The sequence below is a fragment of the Tamandua tetradactyla genome, chromosome 18 (genome assembly GCF_023851605.1).
Source record: "Tamandua tetradactyla isolate mTamTet1 chromosome 18, mTamTet1.pri, whole genome shotgun sequence".
In the NCBI taxonomy this organism is placed as follows: Eukaryota; Metazoa; Chordata; class Mammalia; order Pilosa; family Myrmecophagidae; genus Tamandua; species Tamandua tetradactyla.
In genome coordinates this window covers 57971072-57984822 of record NC_135344.1, presented here as the reverse complement: position 1 = coordinate 57984822, position 13751 = coordinate 57971072, and the positions used below count along the sequence as shown (strand labels likewise).

The following is a 13751-nucleotide window of genomic DNA, read 5'->3' as shown; positions in this document are numbered from 1 at the left end:
TGGAATTCTTTTGGTCGCTCACTATCATTTAAGGATATTCTACTCATTAAAAGTGGCCTCACACAATCCTCTTGACTCGCTCGGCTCGGGTTTTCATTACTGTTCCTTTCACTTCATTTAGCATTATGGTTGAAGGAGAAAGTATAAATGGGTATTTGAAAGTCATCTGATTGGGCATATTAAGGTTTCAGACTTTTTCTGCATAGGATAACTTTATGACAGTTATAATTTAGTTAACATAAAAGAGAGGACAGTTTCTACAAAGAGTATCAGCAGATGATGAGTGCAGAGGTCAGGGAGCGGGCACTGGCAGGGGCTAGAATCGTCAGAGCCTGAAGGGACAGCTGGGTCCTGCAGTGTGGGACTAGGCACTGGGCGAGCTCATGAACTAATCAGGGAGAGTAGGATGGGTGACTGATTGAGCAAGAGAGATAAGGGAAATAAAAATAAAGCAAACGGAACAGCAGGATTTGCCACAGAAAAGAATGGAGAACAAATGAAGAGTAAAGAAATTTCAGACAATCTGCCCCAAAATTAAGTTTCACATAAAATTAAAAGCTGTGGCCAGACAAAGACAGGTAGCTAACGGCCAGGCTGCAGTACAGCTATATTCTATCTTCACCTCTGCACCCACCTGTGCTTCTAGACAACTTGGAATGCCCTCTGAAGCCTAGAAGAAAATGCTCTTAGACAAACTTGCTGATGAGTGAGGTGATGCAGAAAATTATCCTCTCCTTCTACTAACTCCTTTGTAAACCCAAGTCCAGATTTACCTTTTTAATTTAAGGATTAATAATAAATCTATGATTAAACCTTCATAATGATATGTGAAGTATATGTCTCTAGTTCCTCTCCCAAGAACAATTAGACTATCTCTGCAAATTAGCAGTGGCCCCTTTTTTGTAAAGAACCTCAAAGACTCCAACCTGACTTACCAAAAAATGGCAGAGGCTCTAAATATTAATTAGCCTCATTTTACGCTTGCATTATGTTTTAATTGGAATTTCTGCAGGGATTCTTCTTTCAGAACTCTCTCTACTGGCAAAGTCGAACAGCACCTTGGAATGAATCACTGTCTCAGCCAGCACGAAGGTATGTGCCAAGGAGGGAGCGCGCCCACAAAGACTTCTGTGAGGGGTCCACCGGAATTGGGCCCTGAAATGGCTGCATTCAACCACACGGGTACTTAAAGTGGGGATCCCTACTCTTTAACCAGAGCCAAAAGGAATTTTCTAGAATAGTAAAGAGTTAATATTCCATGGATGGTGAAGAGTTTCCCACAGCAGTGAGAAAACCTTTGATAATAAGAGTAAGATATATTTACTAGGCACTTCACAGCTGCCAGACACTACTCCAGGAGCTTAAATGAATTCACTCTCAATTCTCCATAAAACCATATGAATTAGATATATGTTTACCTTCACGTACAGACAGAGAAACTGAAGCACAAAGTGATTACGTAATTTGCCCAAGATCAATCAGATTAGACTCTAAACCCAAACTCTGGTTTAAAATTCATGCTCTTTACCACCATAATATGCTGTCCCCACTTACTAAATGTCCACTAAATATCTTCTATATTTCTGGAAATACACTAATGTGTACAGGAGAAGGCAAGGGAAACAAAGCCCTGTAACCAGTGTAATCAGGGAAACTTAATTAAAAGATCTTTCCATATCAATACAAAGTCTATAAGCTCAAAGAGAAAGAACTCATGAAATCACAAATAAAAAATTTAACCTTCTCTACAGCAAAAAAGAAAATCACCACCCACAAAATCAAAGACAGACTGGTAGAAATGTTTACAACATATAAGTCAGATAGACGATTAATATTCTTAATAATATCAGCTGTTCTTTCAAACAAGATAAGCAAAGGGAAAAAGGCAATTCACAGAAAAATAAGTACAAATGGTTTATGAACAAATGAAAAGATGCTCACTCTACCTCATTATTACAGAATTGCCCATTAAGATGTCAATGATATGCCAGCTTGTTTGTTTGTTTTTAAAGTCACAGTGGCAAAGACAGAGTACTTAAACAGGGGCACTCTAATTCTGCTGCTGCCAATAGTAAGTATAACTTCTTGAAGGGCACACTGGCAGAATCTATCAATATTTTAAATGTACGTTCCCTTTAACCAGCAATTTCATTTTTAGCAATTTATCCCAGAGATATAAGCAAACACATCAGGAAGATACGTATGTACATGGATGCTCACCAAAGCAACATTTGTAAATAGTAAAACAAACAAATAAGTAAATAAAGGGAAACAACTTGACAACCACCTGTGGGGAAAAGGCTAAATAAATGACAACACATACACTGAATAGTACAGAGTTGTTAGAATAAAGGGGAGAGGCTCCACAGTTATGGAAGGATTACATCTAAACGGCTCCCACTTTTGTTTGGGGAAAAAAGAAAAGATATCCCCCTATGCACTGCCTTCTAAGGAGAACAGTCCAGCTAGCTGCTGGAATACATTACCACTAGCTATTCTCGCCCTCTCTAAATAACTGCAGAACAGATATTTAAAGAACAGTTGGACGGGGTAGCACAGTATCAGCTTGTCCAGGGTATGGCTGCATCTCACTTTCACCTGGATGGGAGAGCTGTGCGGAGGTGGTCAGGGCTGGACATGTGCAGCTTCAAACATCCACCCACAGACTATTTTCTCTGCTCTGTGAGTAATACCGTCAAGTACAGAGATGAAGAAAATGTCTAGGAAATGTGGAGATGAAAAGTGAAAAAACCATGTTAGTAGATAGGTTTTTTATAACCTTCCACAGTTTTTCAAAGTAAGTTATCAGTTGCAGAAGATATTAATGGTTGTTGACGCATTGTCATATTGTAGTACTTAGTAAACTCTGATCTGGAATGGCTAGGAATTTGCAAAAATCTTAAACAGAAATACATTATTTATGTATTTTATGTGATTTACTATATTTTCTTAACTATCTAAAGGGTACAGCTGTCAAGATGTCTGTGACACCAACATGAGTGCATTTAACCGGTATTTAGAAAGCATTACTAGGCTTTTTAAAAATCCAGATATTAGAAGAGTAAATAGATTGAACCTGTAAAAAACTTAACAGATAGAGTTGAAGGTAGTTAGAATGGGGAAAACAGCTCCACAAATAAAAGACGGTCAGAACTTCTATCCATTAACCTTGGGCAAATATAAAATGGAAACCACATGTATGAATGGAAAGCAAACTACTGTTGCAAAAAAAAAGTACAGTCTGGAGTTAAACAGCATCATGAGGGAGACAAAGAGTCATCTAAATGTGACTTCAGACTGTCAGCTCCATGAGACCTGTGAGCAACCGGATCTAACGCCTTCCTCACTCTATCACGAGCACCTGACACACAATTGAGGTGCAATAAAAATTTCCATGGAATGCGAGAATATGTTCAATATTTTTCACTCAAGACACATTTTAAACTTCAGGCTTGGTTTGAAAGTCTTCCTCGAAGGTCCTTTCCTGACCTCATAGACATCTCTGCTAAACGTCCTCCTAATACCCCATGCTCTCCCTTCACGCCACTGATTGTGATTGTAAATTACTAGCATCTACTTAACTGTTTATTTAATGTGTTTCCACTGCTTGATTTTTATCTCCATGAGGACATGAACCACACTGTCTTGTTCCTGGCTCCTTGCACTTCAAGAAGGCTAAATGATGGATATACTATAAATATTTGCTGATTAAACAAATGAAAGAAATAATGCATTTGTGGGGGGGGGGAGGTGTTCGTTTATTTACCATCTATTGTTTTAGGCTCTGGGGGCGCATAAAAAGCGATACCAAACCCTGCTCTCAGAGGGCTCTAGACAAATCCACAAACCAACTCAGTAGTACAGTTGCTACAATATCTAAGGATATCAAGGGTATAAGAAAGAAGAAGTCATTGTAACTCGGGTGGGTCAGAAAAAGCCTCACAGAAGAGGCATGCTGAATCGTAAAAGATGAGAAGAGTACTCAAGACTTTATTACTGTACAAAACTGACTTGAGAACCCACAATCTAAACCCAGATGAGGTTCAAAGGGAAGCCGTGAAAATTATTAAAGGTTTGGGAAATGCTGCTGAAAACAGTACCAATTCTTGGACAAATGGATGAACATGAATTGAAGAGGACTAGCCAAGGTAAGTCAAACTAAATTAAAATGCCTGTCCTTAAAGCAATACACTTTGACCATGGCTCAAACATCTGTACCAGCTCCAGCTTTGTACCCAGCCCACTGCAAAAATCCACCTGAGACCCAGACAAATGCAAACTTGGCCACACACTCTACACATACACGCAATTTTTAGTCCACAGCAGCTGCTGCTGTTAGGGCTGCTCCCAGGAAGAGGTGAGAAACTCCTACCCAGGTAAATGTCACTGGTCCTCATCGTTCTGCTCTGTTCCAGGGCTTAGACTGAGTCAGATTTCTTATGAAGACCCTGCGTATTGCTCAGTGTGTAATACATGAGTCCTATATTTAGCCCCCTAAATTGGGAGTCTTAACAAGAAAAAGTGAAAAGACCGTCTGGCCTGTGTCAGGAGATTCTGGCCAGCTTTTTATCTTGTTCCATCAGCTGCAAGTCAATCGTGTGCACAATTTAAAAGTGAGCTTGCCTCATTAATATGAAATATTGATCAACTTGCAGTAATTATAATTTTTCAACGAGAAAATTCTAGGATGTGAACGAGAGAAGGAAACTCAGAAGTCATCAACACTTTCAGAAGACTGGTAAAAATGAAGTGACTTTGATGTCACAGATGTTTACTGAGCACTTAGTATAAGCCAGGCACGGGACCGAAGACTCTCCTGGCCTGGAGGGCACAGGGCAGAGAGAACAGGAAGCCACCCCAGAGGTCCATCAGCCCAGCATAGTGGGTTTTAAATATGCAAATCAGCAAGCATAAAACAGGTTACATTTAATAGGAGCTATAAAGTGATGTTATCATCATGAAATGGTTTTATTTTGAAGATTAAAAATGTTGTATAATGATGCAATACTTATGTAAATGACCTATATGATGGCGGAGGAGGCAAAAGGGATTTCACGTTGATCATCTTTTTCTTCGGTCAGTTACACTCAACCATCACCATTCATTCAGCACTTATGTCTTTGAACGGGAAGACCATCAAAACACCCAATGTCATTTTCCCTAAACTGTCTTAAGCTGAAAACTCGTGATTTCATAAACGTTTATTTCAAAGCCTTCACCTATCTCCCAAAGAAAAACTAACCAAACCAGAGCTGTGGACTTTTCAATAGCAACCTGCTTCATTTCCTAGTGTTCTATTTCTGAATATTCAAGGGGATGAATTCCTCATGACTTGTTTCACCTTGATTTTGTATAGAAAGGATTCCAAACTGAAGTTTAGTTCTTTCGTATCAACACTGCACTCATTCTCCAAGAATCTCCAAGTACCTGAGAGGTGCCAGAAATTCTTGAAACATTTAAAAATTAACTTTAATATAATTACTTTCAAAAATTTTATCCAGAACTTTTAGGAGGGGTGAAAAATTCACTACATCAATGATCTCAGTCCAAAAGGGCTGAAAATCAATATACTATATTCTGCATTTGGTAGTCTGAGTTCAAGTGGACATATTTACCTTTAAATCATAAGAGACACCATAACTCACCATTCATAAAAGTTATAGTTCACCCAACTTTTGGTGTCAAAAATATTTTCGAAAGTCATTTCATCTCACTTTTCAACACATCCAACTTGGTGCAAAATTTCATATCCCATATACACTCATCTCCTCCCCATGTATACAGCTTCCCCAAGTTAAAAAGCAATGGAAGGCATTTAAAAGCTCATCTGGTTTTCTAGACCAAATGCTTCCTAAGAGCAAGACTCATGTCTATCATGTTCACAACTGAAACCTCAGAATTCAGCACAGTGCCTGAGACCAAATAGGCACTGGGAGGGAAAAAAACTTGATAAATGATGAAATAAGCTCCTCCATTCTATAAGAGAGGAAATCTGAATTCTAGAGATCACAGGATAAGTGGCTCACCAAATAGTACAAACAGCAAATCAGAGCTCGCCACTCTCTGTGTTCATCTCCCTCTTAGTCCTGTTACTTATGACTTTAACTAATTGTTTCTGGTTTTATCCTTAACTCTTTCCAAGAATTAATACGTATTCCCTTTGAGCCCATATTTCTTCTTTAACCCTTGCCTCATGTCTACAAAAAGTGCATTGAACTGTATATTGCAACTGGCAGCCCAAAACCACCCTATCTGCCGTAACTTCATATGTCCATACATCACTAATGAATAAAGCATTCTAAGGTAACTCTCCATAGTCAGGTATTTGGTAGAATGGCGTTTGTGAATATATTATTGCATTTCAGTCTTTTTTAATGTATAAAAATAAGTGGAACACGAACCTGCTGCTACTAGTAATAAAGAGCCTATGTCTAATAAACGTAAAACAATTGAGACAAGCTAAATCATTAGGAATATGGAAGCAGTTAATATTTAGTCTTATTCAGGCACTTACTGAGCCTAACCTGGTTTTACTGTGAAGGAAAAGAATACTATCAAAAAACATGTATTATGTAATGCTGGAAATTGTTCCTAAAAGCCAATAGATACTTTAAAACATTGTAATATTTTTTTAAATTCCTGGTCAGAGAAGCCCCTAAAATATAGAAATTTATAGTTCACCTTATGGACTCTTCATCTCTTTACAGTTTTTCACAAATGTATCATGTATGAGTATATGGAACTATCTGTACTCAATGAGAATAAGAGCCAAGTAGCTCCTTTGTCCGTCTCAGGTAAATAAATGTCCATCTTCACCTATCTCTCATACTGTATTGATGAGATAAAGAACTTCAGAAAAAGCCAATCATGAAAAAGAAAGGAGAAGGTAATAAAATAGTAAAATAATGACACACCACAGTAAAGTGATTTACTGGGCAAAAGCCAATTCAATTCAATTTGTTTTCTCCTTAAAAAGCAATCAACACATATATGGATTTGCTAGACAAAATGTACTTCATACAGAATGTTAGAATATATTTGGGTATGCACATCTCACTCTGCATCATGTTAAGTCAGTGGCTGTGACCTTCTAGGTTCACATACATAAAAAAAAAAATTATTGTAATCAAAATGCCAAAATGTTATTCCAACCAACTTCACCATCATGAAAATGCATTCTTGGAATGTCAGTTGGTTTATAGCTCACTTGGCTATACTTTGCTCAGGAGTGCTCTGTTCATGCATGGATAGTATATGCTTCCCAAACCAAATTATCTTCATTTGAAAAAAAGTCTTAGCATACACACAAGCCTAAAGTACATGCATTTGCAACTGACAGACTTTAACTTCTTTTTCTCTTTTTAAGATTTTCCAAAGCATTTACTATTCCATGAAATTAAAATTATGGTCCCCAACAATAACAATTTTTAAATGTTTGCAGTTATCTTGATTTTTTTTTAATATTCCATAATAAATCTTCCGCAGGTAAGTCATTTGAATCTGAATTTATTTTTAATGACCAAATTATAAATCTCCATAATCAGACACTAAGAGCAGAAATGATAACCTAAGTGTCTGCTGCCATAATAATGGTACCCCAAGATCAGCTCAGTCCTGGAGCTGTGGCAGGGTCCCCTGGCAGCAGGATAACTGCTGCTTGATCATTAGTTCTGCAAAAACCAAAGCTACTGAAGTTTTAAAGAATTTGTATCTTAAGGAATCTCTTTCATCTCTAATAATTACTAAACTGGCATAATTACACATACTAGATGTGGAATGCAATGCATGCTAAAAGCCCAAGCTGCCTAAAATTAAAGTAAAAAAAAAAAAAAAGCCATGATTCTACTTAGTTTTCAAAGATTTATCTTGTGTCAGGCTTTTATGCTAAGAGTTAGCATAATTATTTAAACCATTTAAAAGCTTTCCTTACACTATTTGATTAATACTATAACAGAGCTATTTAAATTTACTAATGTTAACTTTAATGTTTAAGTTTTAATTGCGTTGTAATATTGTTGCAGAACATATTTTAAATCAGACAAGTACACTTCCATTACAGCAAACAAGGTATATGCAATCCTAGCTAGTGCCACCATGTAATTCCTAAACAAAAAACAGGAACATATTTCAGATTTAATTGAAATGGGATTAGAAAATGCCTCTCCCCCCTCATCCCCCCCCCATACACACACAGAAGTAACTTTAACCTCTGAGAGCACAACAGGAGTCGATGGAGAAAAAAAACTAAATACATCTGGGAAAATACTTAGCCAGAGTTTTATTTAGAATATCAACCTTCTTATCAAAATCTCATTCAATTCAAAGACATTCCTTAACATATTACTCAATGACAGACAACATTCACACTTTTCACAATCTAAAAGGTGATGAAATGATGAAAATGTTGCAATTCTTAAAATTATTTTCTCCCTTAAAAATAACTAAAAATTTGAGAATGCACATTCTATGGCAACAGTATTAATGCCATTAAATCAGCAATGCGAATTCTATGTCAGATGAATGAATAAAAGCACAGGAATAGGAAAAACCAACCTTTCATAACATTCTTAACTGTTCTTGGTAAAATTGCTTTTTTCTACTACCAAAATCTTTTTCTCCTCATTGTACGGTTTTGTGCCAAAATGAAAACTCAAGCAACGGTACTTTATAATACATTTCAATTTATGTCAACAAGTATTACACCAGAATGTGCCAGACCAGGCAACCCTTACAAACAGCCTTCCTTTAAAAATAAAGGCAGAGAGGGAGGGGGTACACAAATATTCCTATAAGATGAAAAGAAACCTCCTACAATATCCTACAAGACTTGCACTGGCTCAAACAAGCAAGTAAAAAGAACTAAGCATAATTACTGGAAGCAAAAATTGAAAAATTCTGTCATCACTGTCAGACGTCACTGTTGTCAAAAAGAATAACTACAATGGATTTTAAGGGGTATGGGAATACTTTAGCAAAACAAAAAAAAGAAAATTATTACCCAGCTTGTTTTATAAGAAGCTGCTAATCTCAAATCCCTTTGTAATTTAATTTTTACTTGTATGCTTTTATGTTCAATATCCTATTTTTTGCCCTTTAATGGCTGGATGAATAAAAGCCAACAATCCACTCAAGCATCAAACAGATGTTTTTGTTTTTAAGGCCAAGTGGAATCTTATGAATTCTTGTGCCCTTTCTTTAAGAAGATGCTGCCAGGACTGCAGAAATCATGAAACCCAGCATTTTGGGAAAGGCTCATTGGGCCATGAGTTCTGGAACTTTGACTAGCACTCATGGGATTCTTGCCAACTGTAATTGCTGTTTTTGTTTATGTCGGATTGTCTGCTGATTGGACTATAATCAATTTAATGACTCCAACGTCTAGTCAGTATAATTTAAGGGGGGGCGGGAGAAGCAGGCACTGGTTGATAGGTGAATAGAAGTACAACTGCAACTGCCTGAAGGGGTATGAATGTCAGACACTGAACTGCTGCAATGTTTCAATAATCAGGCCTTTTAGCACCCACATCCAAAAGCAAAAGCACACATTGCTTGCATATCACATAAACAAGACAGCATTTTGCCCTTTCAAAGATGAAAAAGAATATATCTCTCCCTCCAACCACCTCAGGTTAAAATCGAGTCATAAAAGGGGCAATTATACTTAACCTATGTAAAAATAATTCTGAAGGAAAAACCACATTACCTTTTAATTAAAGGCAAAATAGTACACTGTCCTAAAGCAATTATCTTTACACGCAAAATTTAGGGCCTTTTTTTTCTCCCATGGCATCATTTCCAAAGTCGAAACTCAATCTCTGAATACTTAAATATTTTTCTATTTAAGAAATAAAACACACGGAGCATTGGTGAACCATTCTCTTTTTTTTTCTAAATTATATTTCACCTATCTATTCAAAAAATATATATTTTGACTTTGGCTTTGACAAAGAAAAAGAGGAGGAGGAGGAAGAAGGAGAAGAAGAGAAAGGAAAGAAAGGAAAAACGTGTCCAAATAAGGACTGGAGAGTTTAATGTTTCTGTTAAATTGGGGGCCAGTGCAGGCTCCCTGTGATGGCTGTTTTAACACCAACAATTTCAAGAGCTTTTTCACTAAAGAATATAGCCTAATAGACATATTTTCTAACTTTCAAAAGGTTATAGCCCTAGAATCACTGCCTTTTCATTCAAATTCTACAAGTTATATTTATCCTTCAAATTGCGAGCTGATTTTTTTGCCACTTCACTATATTTCTAAACAAATTACTTCTTTAAAATATAACCTTTCTAAGTACCAAAGAAGGTAAATGGGAAAAAGGTCAATTGCAAGTGTGATAACTTCAAAATGTGCCAAGTTACAAAGGAGTAGCCACTGTGACAGCCAAGTTAAACAAGCACATTTGGTTTTCCCTGGTTGTCCCATTCCCCTCCAGAGGTCTCTGGTATGGGTTTATGAACACCTGAGCATCCTGATATCCTGATTGTGTCTCATGTTTAACTTGGCCATTTAAATGACTAAGTCTCCCCTCTCTCCTTCTCAGCTTTATAACTTGGCTCTTATTGAACATATCACACCTTGAAGTATGGACCCCTTTGTCCTTCTTACACTGCTTTTTTGAGTAAATTTCAAAAAAAAAAAAAAAAACTTCATTATCAGGTAAAAAAGGAAAGAAACTTCCATCACAGAAACATTACGAGAAACAGAAGAAAGAGCCAGCAAAAAAAGAAGAAACAGGTCACAACTGGCCAATTTGATGTAACTGATTTGCTGCCTCTAAAAACAAACTGACAGTAGAACTATTTTCAGTCAAGTAATCTACTCAAAGACCATGGCAATCTTAGGGATGGAGACAAATATCCAAATAATATCCATGGGGTAGAAGGGGTGACTCTCTCTTTCAATTGTCTGAACATCCATATCTCTAAATACCGGTTTAACAACGTTTCATTAACAGAAAGGATTTTTCTGAACATCCTACTACCACAGCAGAAAATAAGTTTCTCGACTTTGTATGTGGGATGATAGAATTTCAAAGCCAGGGTTTTGGGAGGTAGGAGAAAAGGAGGAATTCCACATTTCGCAAAATATTTCTCAGTTTTCACAAACTGAAGAACTTATCTGTTGGGTAGTTCATCATTTTTAATGTACTTAAGAGGTAAGCAGACTAAGAAGGGAACTCTCCACTGCATCCAGAAATCTGGCATCTATTCTTGGGAGGTGTGTTATTAGGACAACCATAGGAAAGTTTGCTGCAAACAAAAAATCCTTTTTTTAAGAAAAACAAAAACAATTATTCCAAGTACTAAATTTATGGAAATTCACAAAATAAATTCAACTGTTAATAGAATTTTCCTAGTACTTCTGATTTTTAAGCATTGGGCTGAAAATAAAAACTCCAAACTTAACTGTCACTTTGTTTTAATGTTTTAACCTGACTTATGTAAACTACTCCCCTGAGATATGTGTTTCAAATTATGATATCAAAAGTGACAGCCATATCAGAAATACCTTTTAAACCCTGTGTGTTAAGGAAATAGTATGCATGCAGGAGACAAGTTGAAAATTGAAGGCAGAACTTCATGTTTTATTTAGAAAGGCACATTACATTTTCATGGTTTCCAATGCCTCCCTCAAGTTGGCTTTTAAAGTAATCTACAAGGTTTTGAACACTGTCACTCATCTAATAAAATTAGAGTTCTTTTAACAATTGTACAACTACTAATCAGTTCATAAAAGAAGAAACTTAAATGGAGGCTGCATTTCTACACCTGCTGAAATTATCAGAGTTGCTTACGCTTGAGATCACCATTCCTATGATCCATACTTGACCCTTCCAAATAACATAATAGACAGAATCCATATACCCAAAACATTCCTAAAACACGTTTTTAAAAATGGAGACCCTTTCAGGAAGAAACAGAGAAATCAAAATACTTAAGAAAAAACTAGATATTTTAACACAGCCACCCGTAATGCCATTCTACTTCTCCAAAACCGTTACTAATATCACAATTACCCATCTGATAGAGCTCATCTAAAAATGTCTTTTTCTAGGCAAATGCATACCCTGAAGAAAAACAAACACGCTCTTCACTAAGAACTGCACTATTTCTATTCCTGTCTTCAGCTTCTCACCCCCAAAGCCCAGGCAGCCCACCTGAGGCCCCTCGCTCCTCTGGGAGCCGTCCAAACAGCTGATAAAGAACCCAGTATTCCGCGCCCACAGAAAATGGAAGTTAAATCTTTGCTTTTAATGTAAATATTTTATTTAGAGCTTGGCAGTTGAAACATAGATGCTGTACTTTCAGGGAGAGGATATTTGGGTGTTTTAACAACATGACAATGTAACAAAAGAATAAAATGCCCTCATTTCTCACTTTCACTTACCATTTCGGCTCATTAACCTAAGATCTGCACAGGTCCCAAACCCAGATATTTTGCAGTTGGGCTTAGATTGCACTGCGAATACCGCCAACAGGCGAATACCGCCAACAGACGCCTTCATTTTACTGCCCATAAAACCCTACGGACCTGAGAATAAATTCTCTTTAGGAAGTACGGGAACACATGCATTCACAATTAACAGAACTTTCATTGTGAAATCATTCCGAAGGCAGGTGAACCTGCTGTTCAGAAGATGCGGATGTGAGCAAAACTACGAATTGTTCAAACTTCAATCAACTTTAAAAAATATATAGTAATAATAAAAAGCCTCCCACAGAATTCTCGCCTGCCATGCCGAAGACCCCGATCCGGTGCCTGCCCATGCAAAAAAAAAAAAAAGAAAGAAAGAAAAAAGAAAACCCTCCCAAATTAACGCACGAGATTTTAGAAGACTTTTGAAGCTCTTTAAACGGGGCTGACACCGAACGCTATCCTATTAAACTCGGAAAGTTCTTCCTTCCGAGTGACTAGAAACGTTTGTGCTGGTACGTGGCTAAACGTTACTTTTAAGGAAGCAGAGTCTCGACGCAGGTTCCCCCACCCCGAGCGGCGCCCGGGGATACCCCAACACCGCACACGCTCGTGGCGTTTATTTTTCACTACCGACACTTGAATCTTTCAGGCCCTTGCTCTAGGTTTCCCTATAAGATGTGTGGCCCACGTGAATGTAAATTAACACACACATTCACACACACACACACACACACAAACTGTGTCGAGACACATGTCAATGATTCACCTCATTTTCAAACTAAAACTTCTCCTGGGCTTCAGGAAAAGCAAGTGTTCCGCTGTGCGAGGCCCTCCCCCACCCCGTCCCTTCCCAGAAGAAAGGGCTTTGTGTGTGCGGCGAGGGCCCCGTTAACCGAGTTCAGAAATACACAGGGGCCGGGGGCTGGGTGGGGGTGCGGCGAGGCGCCGGGACCTGCCCACTTCCTCCCCCCCACCCGGCCCAGCGCCGTCGGGAGCCGGGGCTGCAGGAACCCAGGCCAACGCGAGCCGCGACGGGAGCCGGGCGGCGGGGCCCAGGACGCGGAGGAGGAAGAGGATGCTGCGCCGCCGGGGACCAGAGGGCGGGGCCGAGCCGCGCGGACCTCGCCCGTACCCCGTCGGGCGCACAGGCCGCCCTTTGTCCTCCGCCTCCGGGGTCGCCTCGGTTCCGTAACCCGCCTGCCCGCGGCTCCTCCGGCCCCGGCTCTCCGCCGTTCGCCCTCCTCGCCCTCGGGCCCGGAGCGCCGGACCTCCCCGCTCCCCGCGGCCAGCCGCCCCCAGCTTCCCCGGGAGGAGGATGGGGAAGGTGGTGGAGGAG

General features: G+C 38.7%; 1 protein-coding gene across 4 annotated transcripts in view; it reads right to left on the bottom strand.

Moving 5' to 3' along the window:
• ZNF521 (zinc finger protein 521) overlaps positions 1–13751 on the bottom strand; it is a 288821-nt gene that overhangs the window by 272926 nt on the left and 2144 nt on the right. The window contains exon 1 of one of the 4 annotated variants that reach the window (XM_077135746.1): positions 12386–13241. The exons of 2 other annotated variants lie outside the window; for them this stretch is intronic. In XM_077135746.1, the coding sequence (XP_076991861.1) occupies positions 12386–12515 (130 nt within the window). In that variant the 5' untranslated portion in view covers positions 12516–13241. Of the gene's footprint in view, positions 1–12385; positions 13242–13751 lie in introns of those variants that run through there. One more of the 4 variants, XM_077135747.1, reaches the window with a different exon arrangement.